Source organism: Sturnus vulgaris, chromosome 22 (assembly GCF_052056855.1).
Source record: "Sturnus vulgaris isolate bStuVul1 chromosome 22, bStuVul1.hap1, whole genome shotgun sequence".
In the NCBI taxonomy this organism is placed as follows: domain Eukaryota; kingdom Metazoa; phylum Chordata; class Aves; order Passeriformes; family Sturnidae; genus Sturnus; species Sturnus vulgaris.
The window spans coordinates 10,613,684-10,635,260 of NC_142264.1; the positions used below are offsets into that span (position 1 = coordinate 10,613,684).

Sequence of the window (21,577 nt, forward strand, 5' to 3'; positions counted from 1 at the left end):
GTGACAGCCTGAAGAGTCCCTAAGGACTCGTCATCTGCGTTGAGGGGAAAAGGTAAAGAGTTTGATTTTCATTCTCTAGCACCGTTTTCCCCTCCCTCTTCTCCCGCCCACCCCCTCCCTTTTCGCCACATTGTGCTGAGCCTGAATCGGGCCTTCACAAAGGGGATTAGGGGCTGGTTGCTGATAAATAGGAAAGCAGGTTGGAAGCGTGGGAACCAGCCATGGCGCAGCACGGAGGGACATTCCTGCTCCGGAGGGCCGGGTGGGAGCAAAAGTCCGGGCTAACCCCGGGTCACCCGGGGGAACCCAGCGCCTGAGAAGATTTGTTCGGACACTGCCTTTTGTTGTGCACAGTTCCGTGTCAGCCCAGCGTGGCTCTCAGCACTATTGATGGGAAGTGCCCGAGGGCCCCCCTTTCACTCAGCGTTTTCGGGGTGACGTCAAGGAGCGATGTGGGAACCAGAGCAGCCAGCCCGGAGCGGTGCCAGCCCCGTCCCGTGTCTGCCAAGGCAAGCAGGGATGCTCAGGGGGTCCCCAGGAGCTGAGCTCTGTTCTGTGCAAACCATCCCGGCCAGGTGGGGTGGATCCTCCTGCAGACAGCTGGGTGGGAACGTGGGGGGTGCTTTTCTTTATCTCAGCCCCAGTGTTATCAGAGAAATTTCCCAGAAGAAAGGGGTGATCCTGCCAAAAAATTCCTTCTGGGAAATGTCTGCTGGATTGAGAGCATGACCACCCAGTCCTGTGAGTCCCATGGGTGTCTGTGGTGTCTGCTCCTGCCCCACCTCACACCTGCTGGTATGTTGAGCATCCCTCATCCTAATGCTTTTAATCTCCACATGGAGACCCCAAGAGAGGTGGGAGAAGGGCCCAGGACTGGTCTGACCTTTGGTCCAGCTTCTGCTCTGGCCTCTTTTCAGGAAGAGGTCAGGCAAGTAATTTCCCCATGAGTACTGTGGGCTGGTACAGTGAAGCTTCTCAGAGCAGCCAAATGAAGATCAGCTGCTTTGCATCTGGTGCTGAGGCTGCAGCAGCAACACGGAGCATCTGGGGACAGGCAGCATGCGAGGGAGGGAGCCTGCTGGGAAAATCCTTGCTTTTCCCCCTGTGACCTGACAGCGAGGAGCTGAAGGTGACCTTGAACCCTGCAACTGGTCCTGGCCAGGCTCTGTATGGTTCATCCACTAGCCTGGGCTCAAAAAAGGAGCTGAGCACCAAGGCTGGGACTCACTCCCAGCCCTCGCTACTCCTCTGAAGCCCAATTTTGCTGTCAAAGGCTCCAGCATGGCTCTGGGATCCTAACAGTGTAGCAAAAAAGCTCAAAGAAGCTGAACCAAATGGTCTAAACAGCCATATCCACGCGTATATGGATGTGGACCGACAGGCTTTGTGTCTAGCAGGCAGGCAAAGGGGGAGAGTGACAAATATTTGCTGCTGGCAGGTCCTGTGTCTGCGTTTCCGTCACATCAGAAGGGAAAACAGAAGGCTCCCCTATGAGCTGTGATTACTCCAGAGAAATGGGGCAGCTCTGGGCACAGTGGGATAGTGGCTGCTTCACTGCTCAGGATGCACACTGCCCTTCCTGACGAATCTGTGTGGGCAGCTGTGGAAATACTTACGGAGGTCACTTGGGAGCCCAGGAGCTGCAGGGGCAGCACGGCTCTGCTAGGGCTGGACTGCAGCCAGGGGTTTTCTGAAAGACCTATGAAAAAAGTGGGAATGGCTTCCAAGAAGCTGTATTTTCAACTGGTCTGGGTCCTTCCTGATGGGTGGAAGAAGCGAGTCACCACCTGCATTTTTGGGTCTTTGCCCAAAGTGGCTCCCTGGCCCTGCACTTCTGAGTGCAGGGACCCACCATGCTGCTGAGCACCTGACCCACAGCCGAGTCAGCACATGGCAAGCCAGGGTGTCCCTGGTGATCGTGGGAGAGTGCACGGATGGGGACAAGGATGAGGATGAGGATAGGGATGAGGGTGAGGATGTGAATTGGAATGAGAATGGGGACAAGGATGAGTCTTTTTGGCAGAGCCTGTTGCAACAGGACAAAAGGTGATCGTTTTCTACTGACAGAGGAGAGATTCAGATTAGATATAAGGACGTTTTTTACAATGAGGATGGTGAGGCCCTGGCACAGGTTGCCCAGAGAAGCTGTGGCTGCCCCATCCCTGCCAGTATCCAAGGTCAGGCTGGATGTGGCTTGGAGCAGCCTGGGATAGTGGAAGGTGTCCCTGCCCGTGGAAGGGGGTAGGACTGGATGGGCTTTAAGGTTCCTTCCAACTCAAACCAGTCTGGGATTCTGTGGTTCTGTCATTTGAAAGCAGACTGGAGGTCGGGGGCTCTCTGGGATGCTTTACTGGGACTCGTGGAGATGCTCGGGGCAAACTCCTGTCACTTCCAACCATCCATGTGTGGAACAAATCAGCCAGGACAGACAGCACAGGCATGTCAGGCATGGACACCTCCCTCCTGAAGGGCTGGGTCAGCCTATGAGGACAGTCCTGCTGGGGCTCTCTTTGTCCCAGCATCCCAACCCCAGCGTGGGTTTGAGCTGGTGACACTCACTGGTGGCAGCCCCACGTGCCAGGAGCTGTGGTGACTCTGCTGTCAGCCCTGCCTCAGTCCTGAGCCCCTCCTGGCCTGTGAGTGGCTCCATTCTCATACCTCATCCCTTTGGCTCTCTACAGAAGAGCAGTGAAATTTTGTGTCAATTCCTGGCTGTTTGGGTGCAGTTCTGTGGTGCAGTGGTGTTGACGTGTCCTGATGCCACATGTCCCTGTCCCGGCTGCACTCACTGACAGCCCCATCACCGTTACCCCAGAGCTGGGACATGCGGTGACACTGCCTGGCAGAAACCCAGCCCGAGCCATGGCCCTTCTCTTTCTTGTTCTCCTTCTCTCCCAGCTATTCCTATTACCAAGCTGGGCTCCCTTTGCAGTTCATTCCCACCAGGCAGGCACCTTTTTTCATGCCGTTTGGCAGAGGTACCCCTGTGCCCTGACACCCAGAGCTGTGTGGTAACAGTGCAGTCTTGCCACTCCTACACCAGAATCCAGGGATAAACTGTGGCTGGCCCGTGGGTTGCAGGTTGTTTGCCAGGATGCTGATGAGCTTCCCTCCCTCCGGGGCTGGGAACTGGGACGGTTCCTTTGGGAACCACTTTGCCACCTGCAGTGGGAGCACTGGGATACAGGGACACCTGCCCACACGACCGCCATGACCCCAGCCTGGCGGCTGGGTCTGTGTGGGCACAAATTCACAGAGATGAGCTGAGTTTGAGCCAACACGAGCCCGGCATCATCTGCTTTGCAGGGAGAACTAAAAGAAATCCGGTGCTTCCGTTTGTGTCCAGGCACCTGAGAGCAGCCAAATTTTGGGGGTGCTGAGCACTTAGGCAGTGACTGCAGAGGTGACCGGAGCCCAGCGTCACCCCCTCCCGGGCCAACACGGGCCAGTGGCCATTTGGCCGGGCCGGGCCGAAGGCGGTGCCGGGCGGGGGGGCTGGAGGGGCCCGGTCGCACCTCGGCCGGAGATGAAAGAGCCGCGGGCCGGGAGATGAAAGAGCCGGCGAGGCCACGGGCACGGAGCTGAGGGGAAACCCCGGGAGTTGTTTTTCCTCTCATCTGTGCCGCGCAGCAGGACAGCGGTAAGCAGCGCCAGGCCTTCCCAGGGTCCCCTCCCGGCCCCGGGCTGAGCATCCTTCAGGGTGCTGCATGGAGGAGGGGAGGCTCTGCAGTGTCTGCTGGAGGAGAAGGGCTGCGGGGGTATAATAATCTCTCCTTCTAACATTTTTATCATGGGGGGATAATAGTATCTTCTTTGCCTAAGACAGAAACTGCAGGAATCCTGGGGACAGTCAGAGTCACCACGAGCTAAGCAGATGTCCCCTGGGCTGCTGAAGATACTGTGCTCCAGAGGCCCCTTTAACCTCCTGCACTGGAGCCATGTGTCTTCAGAGGCTCCTGCAGGGCAGAGAGAGCAGAGCAAAGGCTGGCACTGACAGACGGGCACCCTTGCCTTCCCCAGGAAGCCTCGGACTTGGAGGTCTGGACTTTGATGTGCCTTGGGCTTTGAAGCAGAATCTCCAAGACCAAATGGCAAGCTACTGCTACCAAAATATTCTCCCCAGGGACCTGGTGAAGGTCCATTTTTCATTTTTTTGTATCACTTTTGGATGTAAGAGCTTGTGCAAGGGTCTGGGCTCTTGCTCTTTGCCTCAACCGTGCAGGTACCTATGAAAAGGGGCTGAGCAGGAGCAGTTCCCACCCAGCTGCTACCTTCAGGGCAAACCCCAAGTCTGCTCACCCCAGCAGACCAAGCAGACCTCAGAGGGGTTTATCCCCTAGCCCTGTGTGTCCCAGAGTTCTGCCAGGCCACAGGATTTGTGGTGGCCAGGGGCCCTGACTGGCTGTGGCCACGAGCAAAGGCAGTGAGGACTGTCACTGATCCCTGACACAGCAGGTAGGGACCAGGCTTCGGGGACCCACAGAGAGTTGGATGAAGATGCTGAAGGAGCCAGACAGGTCTCCAGCTTGGCTTCTGCATGACCCGGACTGCAGTGTGTTCATCCCTGCATGGGCTGGCTTGAAAAACTGTTGCAGCTTGAAGTGTTGTGTTTGCAATTTCATTGCCTCAAGTTGGTTTGGTTGGTCCTGGACCTCTTTGATTGGGTTCAGGCAGACCTCAGGTGGGGAAGCAGAAAATGCAGAGCTAAACCAGCCCCTTGTGTCTCCTCTCCTGTTTATTGCTGCTCTCCTGGCAGGTCCAGGGCTGTCAACCTGCCCTGGGGACCACTCTGTGCATGGCCCATGCTGGACCCACTGGATGCCTGGAGCTAGGGAGCAGGTCTGGACAGCTGGGCTGGGATGAAGACACCGGACAAACCCTCCCAGCTCCTCTCTCACAGCTGCAGCAAGTCTAACCGTGCTCTGCCCTGGGAAGCACTAACCCTTTCAGGCCCCACGGGGTTCAGTTGGCACTGGGAAGCCTGGGGACAGTGGCCTGAGGGACAAAGGTCCCAACTCTGCTCTGCACCAGCTCTCCCTTCTTTTGCCTCATCGGCCCCAGACGCTGGGCAAGGATCTCTTCTCACCTTGGCTTAAGCCTCAAAGCCATGGCCCTGGCTCAGTTCCTCGCTCAATGGTGCTTCTGAACCAGAGAGAGGTGCCACGTATTTGTCTCCATCACGGGGACATGTGTCAGGGTACAGCAGGCGAAGCCTTTGAGAGAAGTCTCACTTCTTGAGCATCAAGGCATCTATGTCAGGTGAGGAACTAAACCTGCCCCAGGTTTCCCAGAACACTAAGAGTGAACCAAGAGCTTTTGAAACCAGCCCAGAATCACACTGGGACAGAGTCTGCATTATTGTGCCTTTGCTTCCCCGTGAATACCAGTCCTCTGACATATTTAGATCAAACCTGATGACCCAAATCTGAGTGCAGCAACTGAGAGGAGAAATGACCCTCCAAAAAGAGCAGCCCAAAGAGCCCCTGCGTGTGCTCCAGGCCACCCTGGGCCACTGCACCCATGCACAGAGGAGCAGCCAGGCAGCACCAGAGTGATTCACCGGCTTTAATTAAATTACTTTGCAAAGCAGTGTGAGGCCAACAGCACCTCCACAGGATCCAGAGCAGCGGGACGGCTCTGCAGGCTCTGGAAGCTGTCACTGACAGCCCGTGTGAAACAGCTCCGTGGGCTGGGGCCAATAAAGGTGTGAGCAATGCAGAACCCGCCTGCCTGCCTACAGCGGGACACGCCGATGGAGCTGGGGCAGCAGAGGGTCACCCCATTGCTGGAGTGGGCCAACAGCTCATTAGGGGACCTGGAAAAGCCTCCCAGCCCTTTGGAGCAGGAAGGTTGTGAGGTCAGGGAGGAAGCTGCCTCCAGAGCTGACTGGAAATGGAGGTAGGCATGGAAGGCAACAATAGAGAGGAGGGAAAAGGACTCATCCTTCCTTTCTCCTGCTTGCCTCGTTAGAAGCATGGACCTAGTTGAGATTCCAAGGCAACATGAGAATCTGGAATTTGTAGGGTCTTGCAGGGATGTGTCCCCTGGTGTGGGGCTCCTTAGGCAGGCAGCATCTGCTGTGGCCTTGGGTACCTCTCAAGCCCACTGTCCCAAGTTGTCAAGGGTATACAACCATAAATGAGGCAGAGCAGGTATTGTTAATGTGAAAAGGCCAGAAAAACCCTTTTCACTTCAAGACCTCTCCTCTGGCCGTTTCTTTATCTTAGCACTGAGCAGCTGTGATGCCCTAGACACATCTCGTTTAATTAAAAACTTGAGTAAGGAGGCTGCTACCCCAACTGTGAATTTTCTCAGAAGATGTCTGCCATCATCTGGGGCAGGAAGTCCCAGTTCCAGGTGACACCTGTCCCATCCCTGCTGCTGCTATGTTCCCAGGGAGGCCAGAGCTGCTGTGCTCAGTGCTCATCTGGCCACTCTGAATGCCGAGCTGGGGCTCAGCTTTTGTGCAGATGGGTTTTTCCATGGCCCGGTGATGCTTTCCCAGTCTTGTTTCCCACCTCTCAGGGTAGCCTGAAAGCGAGTGGGAGTTTCAGACGTTGCAAAGCTTGACCTGCTTTGGTCAGTGGTGAGAGAAGAACCAGCTTGAGCCCTGCAAACGGCTGGGGAAGCTGATGAGGGTGTGCCAACCCGGGGACAGGACACAACTGGGGCAATGTGCCCTGGTGGGGAAGGGCTCCCAGCAGCGCAAACTCCAGGCAGGGAGTCCCCCTCGCACTGCCTTGCACCTTCAGCCCCATCCACCCCTCTACGGGGGGGACAGGCCCGGGGGACCCCAGGCATCCTGGGGCCGGGAAGAAGGATCCCTCACCCTGGGGAGGGTGCTCCTGCTGCAGCCCAGCGGCTGCACCTGGCTGACCCCACCCGCAGAGCCCCTGGCACTCACCAGGCTGGAGGGTCTGGGGCAGGCAGGGTGGGCTGGCCCCGGAGCCCTCGCTCAGTGCCGTGGGGTTGGGTTCTCCCCACTCCTGGGAACCGAGTGTCGGCTTTTGTTGGCAAACAGAGCGTAGCTTTCATGTGAAAAGGTTAGTACAGTATGTTAGTTCCTAGGGAGGGGATAATAGAGTCTGATTCTCACACCCCCGGGGCCGCGAGGTGACAGCAGCACGGGAGAAGGGTATTTAACACCTTCGCCTTGGGAACCTTTTCCCTTCCCTGCCTTGCCAAGCGCAGGGAGGAGGGCGGTGCGACGTCTTCGTCCCCGCTTCCCTCGCACCCCCCATCCCACCCCACTGGTACTCGCATCCTCACAGCCGGTACGAGAGCCTGGGAAACAGTCGGACAATAGTTCAGGATCTGGCTCCCTGTCACCGGCTCGTGGTGTCACAGTCTGTGGGCACACTGGGATGGTGTGGGTTGTGGTTCCCGGTGGGGTTGGGGTCTCTGAGGGACCATAGGGATGAGCCCCCTTGGGCGTGTGTGCTGCCCGGGGGTGGCTGCCCTCAGTCTGTGTCACTAAGGCTGTCACCTCCCTTGCCGCCTGACAGCCCTGTCTGTGCTAGGACTGGGGCACCCTCAGTGCATCAGGATTCAGGGGCAGATACATCCCACAAAGCTGGACAGGTCAGCACAGTCCAAATGCTGCACAGGGATGATGTAAAGATCCTGCTGCCTGCCTTGCTTTTCCTAGAAAAGTCAAGATTTCTTCCTAAATCCAGCCTCCCTCCCCATCCCACTGCAGTGACAGAGAAGGACAAACGCTGTGAGCCTGTGGCACCTGGGGACAGCCCCTTCGGGGCTCCACAGTCACATGCCGTCAGGGGGACCAGATATAGGTTGATGTTGCCGTTTTCTTAGGAGGGAGCGTCCAATGAGGACAGGCACAACACCAGGGTGAGGATTCCCAGGGGTGATGGCCAGTACAGTGACAGGAACCTCAGCCCTGGGGCCTCAATGGTCCAGGATGAAGCTCCCCCAGGAGGTGCTGCTGCTGCTTGTCTAACTGAGGGGGCAGAGCTGGATTAAACCCGTGGTTGCTGTGTGTACAGAGGGAGTTCAATTCAGACTGCCTGTGCAGGAGCTGGAATGTCCTCAGAGCAGGAGAGACTAGTTCTGCCAAATTCCACCCCATGGGATGCCAAATTACAAGTGTCATTGCTTGGTCTGTCACACTGCTCCAAGTCTCTGGGCAGACACCTTCCCACCACTTACTGATCTCAGAAATGGCACATTTTTGGAGTAATCTTTTCCTGGGTGACCTGGTTCTGATGCTGAGGTTGCCCATGGGAAACCAGCAGCTCCTCAGCTCCCAGCACTGCCTGTCCTTGCTGTGCTGCTCCCACTGGGCTGTGCTCATGTGGGACAAGGGATGCTGCAGAGCAGTAGTTCAGTGCCACCATGTCCCCTCCATGAGGCTGGGTCAGACACCAGAGCATCAGGGGTGGGATATTTTGGCATCTGGTCTATGCTAGAAACAAGGTGGTGAGGAACTCCTGCAATTAATGGCCAAAGTCAGTGTTTAATAAAGTGGAGAGCTGTGCCAGCTCACTGTCATGAGACCCATCCTGAGCCTCCAGGTGATTTTAGGGGGGGTCTCCAAGCTGCCGTGCCCCAGATTGTTGCCTTACAGTGCTCCTCACTCCTGGAACCACCTGAAAATAGCTCTTTTGTGCTATTTCTTTTTCTTTCTTTCTTTAAACAGTAGGATGGCCATTCTAGCCTCACTAGAGGCTAGAATTTTCTGACAGCATCTCTTGAAGGAGCCACTTCCTCCTGCCCCTGCAGGCTGTGCACCCTGGGCTGTTGCCCCAGCAGCTAGAGGGACCCCAGCTCCCATGGCGGGGAGTGCACAAGTGCCAGGGGTGGTGGCACTGCTGTCGTAGACCTGTCTGCATGTCCCCTTCTCCAGCTGTTCCAGCCTGGATGCCTCCTCCAGAGTGGGAGGCAACAGTGGACCCATGCTGGCGTGGAGGCATTGGAGAGGAGCAGGTTGTCCCCTCTGGTATGTGGTTTCACATCATCCCTACACCCAAGGAGCATCTTTGTGGGTCAACCTGCACCAGCCCACTCACACCGGAGGGGGTGATTTCCAGATGGGATGGCCCGGGCCTGAGAAGCAGACATTCCCTCGCTCGAGTGTGCTGAAATGTTTAATTAGAGTTTAACAGCAGCCTGGGAAAAGATGTCTTGTCATATTTCTGGGCTGCATTTTGCTGTGGGGCCGCGGGCTCCGTGCGCGGAGCCGGAGCAGACCTGCGGCACAAAGAGCCCTTTATGAGCCTCTCCCCGCGCTCGCCCCGACCCTGAACTTTCCCATCAGCTGCTGGCGCGGTGCCCTCGCAGTGCCCGGGAGGGAACCAGGCTGGGAGCGGGGCCTTCCTCGCTACTTCGGGGTGGTGCTGCAGGAGAGGGGACACGGGGAGGTGTCTGCAGGAGAGGACATCCCTTTGTGCTCGGACGCTGCGATGAGCCCGAGGTGCCCTGCTCTGGTGTGGCCACAGGCACACCAGTTTGCTGGCCGTGCACACGGCAGGACAGGGTTCAGCGGAATGGGATCTGGGGACATAGTGGTGCCTGTGAGGGTGTTTCTGAAGGTGAAGCCCACACTGATCACAGATTTCATTTCACAGACCGCAGCAGGACTCAGACCTCAGTCCCATTCCTCCACCCCCACAGTGGGAAAGGAGGGGAAGATCTCAGCCCTGCCCAGCTGGTGGAGACAGCTGGGTGGCAGGACAGGATCCTCAGCCCTCTCCATCACCCCCTGGGCACTGGGAGGGCCCTGGGGAGCATAGCCACCATCCCAGAGAAGCTGGAGAGGAATGTGAGGAACGAAGCATACACCCTTCTTCCCCAACTTCACCCCCACAAAATGCCCATCAGCATTTTTCACTCGCAGGTATTTTTTTCTGTGGGGTGAAATTACAGTTCTGCCACCACTCACCTGTCCACATCCTGTCTGCCAGGGAAAGGGCAAACCCAGGTGTGGCAGGGTCAGATCACTCCTGTCATCTGCCCCAGCTTTGCCTCCTCCACTTGGCCACTGAAACAATAGACAGCAACTCCCTCGGGCACAGCAAGAGCCTAAAAAAAGTCCACATTTGTACATTATTGCCCCTTTTTACCTTTTCTGTGTGTGTGACACAAGCCTGTCATGCTGTAGATCACTCCCTGCACCCCGTGCTGCTGTGGTGAGGAGCTGTGGAGGGCTTGGGCCCCCCATCACACCATGGTGACCCCACATGTCACCAACACACTGGGGTCACATTAACACATCTCGAGATGTCAGGCTGGGAACACGGGGAATAAGTGCCCGAGGTTTTCTGGGATTTGTTCTTAACTCTGGCAGCAGCAGCTCTTCCCCTGCACCCGTGGTTTTCCTGTCTCTGGTCCCAGCTAGCAGCCAGTGTAGCTTCTCTCTGAGACTGCTTTGGGAAGCCTTCAGGAGAAGTTGTGTGTGAAGAGCTGCTGTTTTCCCTCAGGATGAGATGCAGATGGTTGATCTCAAAGGGGATGGTGGTCCCTGTGAGCCCCCTTATGCTGGGAATGCTGCCTGAGCCCAGCTGTGCAGTATCATGCTCTGCTCAGTGTGGGAAGAACTGCACCCTCAGGGTACATTAAGCCCTTACCTCGGACAGGGACAGCCTTCCAAAAGCGCTAGGCAGCAGCCTGGTACTCACCCAAATCCACCCTTTGTCCACCCTTGCCCTAGCAAAGGTTTCTCAGTAAATGTTGGGCAGCACATGGTCCATGGACCTTAACTCATGGCATGTCCTACAGCCACACCCATCCAGCTTTCATCCCAGAGATGTCCAGTGTAAGTCCCACGCCACGAGGGGGTGTCTAGGGAAAAGGATGCTGACATACCTGCAGTGAGACACTGGGAAAAGAAACCCATCACAGCACAGGGCTCCTCCTCCTCCTCCTCCTCCTCCTCACCTGCCCATGGGCTGCCTGGGAGCAACCCCCAGCCCAGGACTCCGGGATCAGCTCAGGGATGTACCCATCAGTGTGGCACACTCCAGGACATCTCCCAAGGCCCAGCTTGTTCCCAGAGGCCTCCTTGGCCAAGCATAGGGTACTGCAGCCCTTTTGGACCCCGTCAGGGTGGGATCTGCCTTTTCTCCCTGGCTCCCTCCCTACGCTCTTTGTTTCCAGGTGGTGACAGGTTTTGCAATAGGCCCATGCTCACAGGAACCATTCCCAAAGTGAGAATGGGTGCCAGGCCAGGATAAACCAATGGCCCATGTTCTGGGCACACCATCTGTCCTCAGCCTCAACAGTCAAGGTTGGGCTGGGGGGGCCAAACACCTTCTCCACATAGCCAGGATCATGGTCAGGATCATGATGGTGGTTTTGATTTTAGGAATTTAAGATTCTGCTTCAAAATTAAACTATGTAGCTCTTCCAGGTGTGGAGAGCACATAACCCCCTGGCACATCCTAACTGTTGCCACAGAGCCAAGGGGATGGATCCAACACCAGTGCTCATGGCCAGGGCAGGGACCAGTGCTGGAACTGGTGGTTTGTCCACCTGGGCTTTCCCCATCTCACAGCTGAGGGTTTGTCTGCTGGGGTGTGCTGACCAGAGGGACAATGAGCATCCCACAGTGGGATCTGGGGAGGTGAGGAGATGGCCAAGCTGGCAGCAGTGCCATTTCCCTGAAGGGCACCTGTCCAGGACCCACATCCCACCAGCCTGGAGGCACCCAGCCAGCAGCTCCGTGCATCCTGCAGCCCTTTTGGGGTGAGCTCAGCCTGGGGCTGAGCCTTGTCTGGGGATGAACTCAGCCTGGGGATGAGCTCACCCTGGGGATCATCCCATCCTGAGGCTGAGCTCAGTTTGAGGATCAGCCATCCCGGGGGTGAGTTTAGTTTGGAGATGAGCTCATCCTGGAGTAAACCCTGCCTCGAACTGATCCCAGCCTGGGGGCTAATCTCCAAATGTGGGTTAATCCTGGGCAAAACGGTTCTAATCCCATTTTCAGGTCTAATCTCAAACCAGTGCTGATCCCAGCCTGGATGCTGAGCCCAGGTGAGTTAACCCTGAGCCCAGTTTGGGCGCTAAATACAGCCCAGCCCAGCCTGCGTGCTGAGCCCTGTCAGCCCGAGCTGCTGTTCCTGGCTGTCCATCCCTGGGGTGTGTGCCAGTCCAGCCCAGCCCAGCCCAGCCCAGCCCAGCCCAGCCCAGCCCAGCAGGATCAGGGGTCCCCCACGCCGGGAAGGGGCACCGCATAATGCCCGGCTTGTTTGTGCAGGGAGCCTCCCACCCCTCCTCCAGCCTTCCCAGTCTATTCTACCTTATATGTAGGAACTGGTTTTTCTTCCTGGGCCATTGTTTCCGCTGGATTGGGTAGATCGCTCCAGGCCTCGCTCAGATTTCCTTTCTCACGGGTTTTGTTTTTTTGGTTTGGGTTTTTTTTTTTTCGCCTTTTTTTTTCCTTTTTTTTTTTTTTTTAATATTCCCATTTTCTGCAGCAGCTCCCACTCTCCTCCACAATTAAAGCAGCAGGCGTTGCCTACTGGGATGGGGGCTCCCCTCCTCCCAGCTGTACCCCCTTGCTCGCTGCCATTGCCCAGGACCAGGGGCTGGGCTCCAGCACCGTGTTCCCACGCTGGGAGCCAGCTCTGCCCTGGCCAACCTGCAGCTACACACGAGCTGCTCGGGCTGGGGCAGCACAAGTTCCCATTTTCCTGCAGCTCTGGCCATTAAATCAGGTTTATTTGCTTAAAAAATGGGAAGTGATGGGGCTGGTGCAGCCCCACAAAACTAAAGTCCAGCTTGAGAAGGGACACCAACACTGGGCTGCTGACCTGGTGGCCTGGTGAGAGTGTGGCAGGGCTGCTCTGCAGCTCCAAGCGTTACCTGTGATGAAGTGTTCCCAGCCTCAGAGTGGCTGGAGGCATGGGGACCTGGCCTGCAGACCTGCTCCCCACCTGCTTCCCTCCTGCCTCAGCACACCAGGAGCCAGGAGGATGTCCCAGTGTCTCGGGTGATGCTGTCTCCTACCCAGAGATCTGGCACTGTGACAGGGAGGGGCAAGTAGTGCTCCAGTGGTACATGGTTCCAGCTGGGGAAGGCAGTGTGTCCCCTGGGGGCCTCTGCATAGCAGACTTGGGTTCCCAGATAAAAATAGAAGTTGAAACATGAACCCAACTTTCCCGGTTCTGCCTCTGCCCTCACACCTTCACCCCACTCAGTTGCAGGACTGGCCTGGGGAACCAGCCTGGGGCAGCCCCAGGCCTCCCCAGGGAAGGCAGAGGAAAGGGCAGCAGGATGCCTGGGGACCAGATGGCCATGAAGGAGCAGAGCTGAGCAGCCACCTGGCCCGGAGTGGCCCTGGCCACTTGTACAGGGCTGAAAACTGCCCTGGGGAAAAGCAGAGAGCTGAGGGTGCAGCTTCCAGACAGGCACAGCTCCGAGGGCTCAGCACAGGGCAGGGGAACAAGCCCCTGACATGCATTACACAGCTGGTCCCAGGACCTCAGTGAGAGGGAGGACAGCTGCCAGGAAAAGCCAGAAGGAGCCGGAATAAGGGCGGCTGTTGCTTAATACACAATAAAGATAATTTCCTAAAGCTTGTCCAGCCCCGGGAACAGAGGACAGAGCCCCCAACTTGGCTGCATGTCCAGGGGAAGGTACAGCAGGGAAGAGGCTTCATGGGCCACCCTGGGGACTCCTGGGGCCTGGCTCAGGCATGAAGCCATCTGAGCATGGCCAGCGAGCCCTCAGGGGAGAAAGAGCAGTGCCAGTGCCTGACTGTCAGTGACCTGAATCTGGGGATCCTCTAGACAGAGAAAAGCTTCATCCCTTTGCAGTTTCCAGGGCTCTGACTCTCAAGGGCAGCAAATGGAACTCCACGACCTCTTCCATTTCTGGTGCCAAAATGTGATGCTCCTGAGGGTCTGGGGTTGCTTGGCAGCCAAATTTCCACCTGCATTTTAGTTTTGGAATATGAGCTGGCAGGATGTGGACCTTCACTCTGTTTCCAGTGCTGGGAAATTCCAGAGCTTGATTTGAGGGTTTTTTTCAGCCCTGAGGTCCATCAGCCTCTGACATCCTCTGACCAGGAGCTGAGCTCTCAACTCTAGCTGGATAAAGCTCATTAGCTTGATAAAGAGGAGCAGCAATGAGATGCATTGCAGGGAGCTGGGTAAATTAAGCCTTCTCCTGCTGTGGCACAGGCTCTGGAGCAGACTGAAGCAAAAGGTGGGTGTCCTGGAGCTACATGACACAGGTTTGCACTCCCGAGAAGGGCTAACCCTCACCCCAGGGTTGGATATAAAGCGCATCTACAAGGCAGGAAGGTTCTGGGGTAGGGCTGGAAGAGCAGAGACACGGTAGTCAGGAAGGTGGGAAGGGACAGCTCACACCCTGGCCCGTCAGCTCCTGGCACAGAGCTCACTCTAAAGCCAAGTCTTCAGGGACGCTGTGTAAGCTCATTAGCAGGCAGTTATTACTGGTTTGCTTTGTTATTAAACTTGCCCTGAGCCTGTCCTGGAGCAGCACCCGTGTGCTGGGTGCTGGATAAACAGAGCCCGCGGCTACAGCAAAGGTTGGCTCAGGGGTGCTGTGGCAGCCTCAGCTTTTTGGGGTGCTCTGCCCAGCTGGGAGGGAAGATGAGCAAGTGAGACGTGAAGTGGCTGAGAGGCAGCTGGAGGGATCCAAGAGGGGATGTGTGCAGTGGGAGGCAGCTTGAACATAATGTTTTTTCCTCTGGGAAATCCAGCTTTGCATGTGGGTTTAGGTGTAGTGTGGTGTGAGATTCTCATCACTGCAGAGGCCTCGAGGTACTGAAAAGAGCTTTCATTGTCACCCCTGGCAGTGACAGCAGCGGGATGGGGTTTGTGGTTGGGGACCAGCAGCGTCTGTGCTCGAGGGAGCATGAGTGCAGCAGGGGGAGAGAAAAGGAGAGGCCACACAGCCTGCTCCCATCCCTGCTGCATGCTGAGCCCGTTCCACAGCCTCTGCACCTTATCCAGGGATGTGCCTGTGCTTCCTCTCCACTCTCCCCATCCCTGACCTTCACCCCAGCACACAAGGCACCTCTTTGCTCTGAGCGGCTGCAAACTGGGAGGTGGAAATGGAGAAGAAAGTGCCCTCACAAGAAGCCAGTGGGAGCTGGGGGGACCTGAAAGGGAGCCAGCAGCAGCTGAGGTCCACAGACAAGGAGGTAGTGGGAGCTGGGGTGCCTCAAGGAGGAGCCAGCAGGAGCTGGGGTACCCAAGGAGCCTGCATGGCTCTGTCACCCAGACTCTCACTATCTCCTGTCAGAGGAGCTCTGCTAATCTACCCATTTCAGCCATGGCTGATGCTTCCAGACAAGCAAGGCCCTTGTAGCTGTCAGGTGAGCCTTTCCCAGAGCTTATGCAAATGATACTAATTAAAGGCATTCTTATCTGTTCGATTTCCCACACCTTTTGCCTCAAGGCGGGTAGAAAACTTCATGTTTTAACTCCATATTTCGTGGCAGTCGGAAAGACTGCCTAGGGAAAGTGTTGGGAAATGCAGCAGGTCACTCCTGATGAGAAGAATTGGCTTATGCAAGTGTTGAAACCCTTAATTATGCATGAGAAACCTTCCAGAAATGGATGACTAATAGCAAAGCAGGAACAGAGAAAGCAGTGGGAACTCAGTACCAGGCTGGCATGGGATCCATGTCATCTTACCAGCTTAGCAGGGTTGGGCTAGGTCAGCACTTGCCTAAGAGACCTCTCGGAGTACCTGGCAGTGAGGGAAGTGATGTTAATGATTCAATAAACAGAGCCCTTCCCTCTTTGTGAACCAAATGGCCCCTGATGCCAGGATCCCACTGGCAGCCCTGTATTTGCACTGGAAGCATGTTACTGAGCTCAGATGGCCATAAAATCCCTGCTGCTGGATGTGCAGGCAGGTTTGACAGAGGATGCCCAGGCTGCATTTCCATGTAGGAGCATCACAGCCCAACTCCCAGCCCTGGCAGGCAGGGCTGCTCTGGTGTTGTGGGCACTCAGGGCTGCTGCATGCACAGAGAGCCTTTGCTCTCTGGAAGGACCATGCTGACACACCTGGCATCTCTTCTGCTGCTGGGGGTTTGCTGGCACCTAAGGACAGACACTGGACCCTTGCAACAGAGCAGGAGCAGCAATGTGCACCTTTATGCTTCCCAGGCACTGGTGATCAGAAGATCAGTGAGGAAAGTTCTTGGCATAAAGGGGAAGGGAAACGGCCCAGCCAGCTGCTCTCTGAAAATGCCCTTGGAGAGATGGCTGTCCCCAGCACTGCACCCAGAGGTGGCCTTTGCACCCACAGGATGTGGAGATCTCTAGTGGGGTGAATTGCTGAGTTTCTGCTCTTTATGTAAGGACCTCGAAGGTACTGCAGGGCAGAGCATTGCTGGAGAAAGAGGAGAGTGTCTGAAGGTCAAAGCTGAGGGTGCAGCAGGGGCACCTGAAGTCACTTGGGAAAAAACGTGAGAAAATAGATATGTGGGCAGATGAGCATGGTCAGCTCCTGACCTCATCTTCACATCTGGGTTATTACGTGGTTTTCTTTCACTGCCCGTCCCACCATCTCCCACCTTCCTGGGCATTCTCTTTTGGGTTGTAGGCAGGAGGTATGCAGAGGCAGATCCATAACTCCTGGCCTTTGGAGGCAATAAAGGGCAGCTGTGCTAAGCCCAGGAACCCTGAAATCTGAGGAGGTTTCAAGTCTCAATAAGTCCCTGAAAGAAACTCCTGGATGCTCAAGGGCTGTGCTTTCACAACCAAAGGGAGAATTGCAACCTCCATCCGGAGGAGTGGCCCTTTCACCAGGTGATATCCATCTTGGAGAGAGGGAGAAAGAGGAGAGGGTAGGTGGTGAGTAGGAAAAGAGATATCACTGCAGGTGGCTGTTGAGTGTGATACAGCAAGCAGAAGACGCCCAGGGAATTGTCCTGACGTGAGCTGCCCTGAATTGCCCCAAAGAGTTCACACCGGGCACTGTTGTCCTTTACAGCAGGTTTGATACACTGAGAATTTCCCAAGCGAGGAGCTCTCCAGGCAGAAAGCTGTGTCTCACTGGTAAAACTCCAAGGAGATCCCTCAGTGACGTTGGCCTGTGACATTTGTCAGCAGAGCACATGGAAGGAGCCCTAAGGCCCAGAGGCCGTTCCAGAGTGGCTTCTCTGGGCAGAGGTCAGCATCACCAAGGTGACTCAAAGCACTTTGGAGAAGCAGCTTTTAGAGGTATCAAAGGAAGGGGTGAAACTGACTCTAGTGCTGTCTGAACTACTCATCTTCCACATGTTTTGGGTACCAGTCTATGCCCACCTGGGCCTTAGCCAAGCTCACGCTGACTTCTGCAGTGCTTTTGGAGTCACCGAAGGTTTGGCTCCTGTTGTCTGCTGAACCTGAGTTTTCTTTCAGCTTCTCAGCTCCATGGGTGGAGGTGCAGAAAGAGGATGGGATGCTGAGATGGCCCTGGAGCTCCAGGCTCAAGCATCCAGTGCCTCGAGTCCTGGGAGGTTCGTGCGTCACTGCTGCTGAAATCTGCAGCCAGGAGGGCTGGGAGAGGCAGGGATCATCCTAAACAAAAACAAGGCGCCGGCTGGGCTGCCAGCATTGCAAAAGGACGTTTCAGTTGCCTCGTCTTCCTTGGTGGCACGGGCAGGGAGAGCCTCAGTGCAGGGGGGCTCAAGCTGCTGAGGCTGCTGAGGACAAGCACCTCGCTGGGCTCAGGGACCACAGATCCACCCCAGTGACATCACCACAGTCTCAGTCCAATGGCATCACTCCTAATCCCCGTGTCACGGCCTTGGTGGTGAGAACACAGAGCCGGCTGGGCTGCAGTGTCCCTGTGGATGCTGGCCTGAGGTCCTGGGGAGGAGCACACGGGTGTGGGGGTGATGGTACCCCACACGAGGTGCAGCACCTTGGCCAGGATGTGACAGACAGGCACAGAGAGAGGGGACAACAGTGAGGGACTGTAGCGGAGACCGTGGCTTCATCTGAGTCGAGCTGCACCTGCTCCTCACCCTTGCCACGGATGTGACAGCAGAGCCTGGGGACGCAGGGGTGGTGTCACAGTCGTGTCCCCCAGCCCAGGGAGCCTGAATTCCACAGGAACCCCGTGGCCCTGCTGCCGAGGGGATGGGAGCAGGGCTCGCTGCGCTCACGGGCTGATTCACACGGGGAGCCGGGGGCCGGGCTGCCGTGGGAAAGCGCGCCCGCCATGGCTCCCGAGCGCCGGGATTGCTTCAGCGGGGGTGCAGCCAAGATCCATTTCACAGAGGGCAGAGCAGATCTCGGCTGGGATTTACCAGTGACTAAGCATGTGCTGGCACGGGCTGCCCCAGCGTGAGAAAAGCAGAGCTTCTCCTTCTCCGAGGTGTGCCCGCTGCTGCCCTGCACCCCACTGCCTCGGGGGCATCCGACACCCCACTGTGTCACACGGGCATCGGGCACCCTGCCACCCTGAGGGCATCAGGCACGCTCCTGTGCCACAGCGACAGCAGTGTCAGAGGACTCAGAAGCCTGTTGGGGCTGCAGCCCCCCAGTCCCCTCCTCCCAAGCTGGACTCTGCCCTTTCCTCATCCCTGAGGCCAGGCAGGATGGCGTGAGCAGAGCCTCTGCATTCAGCCCACTCCGGAGCACATTATCCTCCGGGCAGGACTGGGGCGTGGGCAGAAGCTGCCACCCCCACCCCGAGCCTGGCACAGGGGCTGAGGGGACCCCGAGATGTTGCAGAGATGCCAAACCCTTCTGTGTCGGGTTATGGCCACTGCTCACAGCAGTTCCACCCCACGCAGTGTCCCAAGGTGTCACCATCTCCTGCTGATTCACCTCATGAAGATTTTTGGGGCCACATCTAATCCTGCCATGACAGATCTGTAGAAACCAAACAACCATTTCTTCTCCAGAAGAGAGGCTTCCCACTTCCCTACCCTATATACAAAAGATCCACACAAAAAACTGCTCCACATCCCCAGGAGCCAAACATCAAGCCTGAGGCCACCACTGGTCCCTGCAAAGCAGCCATGCAGCCCAGCCTGTGGAGGAGGCAGCCTCCCCCACTCACTTCATTTCTTTGGGCTAATTTTGGCAAGGCATTAGAAAAAATGAATTGAAATTTTTTATTACAGCTAATTGGCACTACTGCTTAAGTGACTTATCTGGCTCCTGAGCTCGTACTCTGTTTTTGGGAAGCTGAAGATTGTAAAGGCCCAGAGGCTAGGGGTGTGGCATGGGGCACAGAGCCTCTTGACAGCACCCAGCAGCCCCAGAGAGTGGGGAATGCCAGGATACCCCTGTGCTGCTGGGCATCCCTGGCCCAGGGAGTGAACTGCTCCTAGCTCACAACAGCCATGAATTTTAGACAAGCAGAGAAATTTGTGCAAGGTCACGCTGTGCACCCAAGTGAGACAAGAAGCCTGTACCCAGCGTGCTGGCACTGCTGCACAAGAACCTCATGGGCTCCAAGCTTCCATGGCTGGGCATCCTGGGGGATTTGGTGTGTGACAGAAGGCAGAGGAGACCCTGCATGTCCATGCCAGCAGGGAGGGCAGGGGAGGAGGATGCCCTTGGGCCCTGCTGCACCCTCCTGGCTGCCAGTTCAATGGACAACTGATATGGGAGCTTCTTGGAAACCTCTGACTCTCCAGTGCTCCCACCAAGAGGTACCATCCCCCATCCCTGCAGGCTCAACATCCCTCTCTAGCATGCAGCCCATTGTCACCATCATGGGGAGTGGGACCAGAACATGTCCCCAGCAACTGCCCGTCCCCTCTGCCTGACTGCTGCAATGCCACAGATCCCTGTGAGGGTGTGGGTGCCTGTCACGGGGTGGCATCTTGGCTCTAGGTGCAGCCTCTGCAAGCTGGGATGTGCTCAGGCCTCAAAGGGACCATCCAACACCTGGTCAGGTTCTGCAGAAATTCAGGTTCCCACAAATTACAGCATCATTCTGCTTCTCTGGGCTTTCACCCAGATGCATTTTCCGGGTCCCTGGGTTTGAGGGGGAGACCGAGGAGGGCTTTGCCCTGCTCAAGGGAGGGGGACGTGTCCAGCCCCCCATCAGTGCTCTCATCTTGTCCCCAGCATGAGCAAGGAGCAGCACAGGCCTCTGTCCCCAATTGCTCGAGGGGTTGTTCCCTGATGCTGCTGTGCAAGTCAGAATACTGCCGGAAAATTCCCGTTTAAAAGTGATGCAGTGCCTTCCATGTGATTTGGGTGCTTCCAAGATCACCCCTTGTCTGTCTCTGTCTGTCTGTCCATGCTGCTGCTCTGCAGGGCTGGACCAGTGGAGCCTCGAGGAACTGGGCCCACGTGTCCTTTCTGGCCAAAATAATGGGGAGTGTGTGCTGGTTTTGTGGAGGTTGCCAGTGGGAGTCAGCTCCTGCTGCAAGGCAGAGCCAGGCCATGGTGGCAAGCTCATTTCCAAACAAATCACCCTGTTCCTCCTGTGCGAGCAGGCCATCACTGGCCCTTGCCATGAACCTGGCACTGCTCCAGCCCCAAACCAGCAGAGTGGCCACCAGCCCACACCAGGGCCTGGCTGGGAGCTGGAAAACCTTTCTGGTTTCAACAGGCTCTGGAGCAAAGTGTCTGGCAGGGAACTGACTTGTTCTGGTTGGTGAAGTTGCTCACCTCTCTCCTGCCTTGCCTTGGGTGCAGCATGCTGGGAACACTCTGCCAGCAGAAAACAGCCCCTAAAAACAGCTGACAAATGGTGTTATGGCGCATCCCAGAAATCAGCTCCCAGGCCCAGGAGGGAGGGGAGAGGAGAGGGAAGGTGTCAGGGAGCTGGCTGCGATGCTCCCGGGGAGCTTTAGTGCTGCTCACTCTGGGCAAATGTGTTTGGCTGCCAGCCGCATCCTGTGCTTAGCCCCGGGCACCATCCCTGTGTGCTCCTCAGCAGTGGGATTTGGGGAGCTCCTTCGGGTCCAGCACCTGGCACATGCAGGCATTCAGAGACCTGTCTGGGTACATTTTGGCAAACAAAAGGTGGGGTAGAAAGCATGACTCAGTGTTCACAGAGCTGCAGCAGAGCTGAGCCAAGCAGAGCCAGATGAGAGCCCAGAATGTGTTGGGGTCCACAGCCCCCAGCGTCTGTCAGACAAGAGAGATCAAATCTTGAAGCCACAGCCCAGACTTTGAGTGTCTGTTTGATGCTTTAAGGCAGCCTTGTTGCTGGTGTTTTCTGCCCGGGGAGCCAGGGTGGGCAGCAGTGCTGGCAGCCTGGCTGGAGACGTGGCTGAGCACACACAGAGGGAGCAGCTCTGGAGGGGGTTCTTGGGCTTGTGGCTGGTGCCTGTCCCTCTTTGGTGGGACATGTCCTGCCCTGGTTTCCCTGCTGTGGTGCATGTGATGCGGGCTGCCCAGCATGTGCCAGTGGTGCCCAGCATGGGTTTGTGCCCATGGCAGGCAGGAGGTGCCCCGGGAGCACTGACCTTCCCCTCTCTCTTCTCTCAGGTGTGCAATTGCAACAAGTACCTGAAGGTCTCACGGGAGAGGATGAGGCAGCTGGTGGAGAGCAGCAGACAAGCATCAGGGGAGCACAGTGCAGGTGAGTGGGTGAGTGCCCACAGCTGGACATGATCCCCCCTCCTGTGCCCTTCCTTGGGTCTCACTGGCCTGGACAGAGCAGGACCATCCCCCTG

The 21,577-nt window shown here is 56.7% G+C and overlaps 1 protein-coding gene across 9 annotated transcripts in view; it reads left to right on the forward strand.

The window, feature by feature from the left end:
- EXD3 (exonuclease 3'-5' domain containing 3) overlaps nucleotides 1-21,577 on the forward strand; it is a 248,101-nt gene that overhangs the window by 217,482 nt on the left and 9,042 nt on the right. For all 9 annotated transcript variants that reach the window (XM_014880988.2, XM_088177400.1, XM_088177398.1 and 6 more), the window contains one exon: nucleotides 21,390-21,483. In XM_014880988.2, the coding sequence (XP_014736474.2) occupies nucleotides 21,390-21,483 (94 nt within the window). The remainder of the gene's footprint in view (nucleotides 1-21,389; nucleotides 21,484-21,577) is intronic.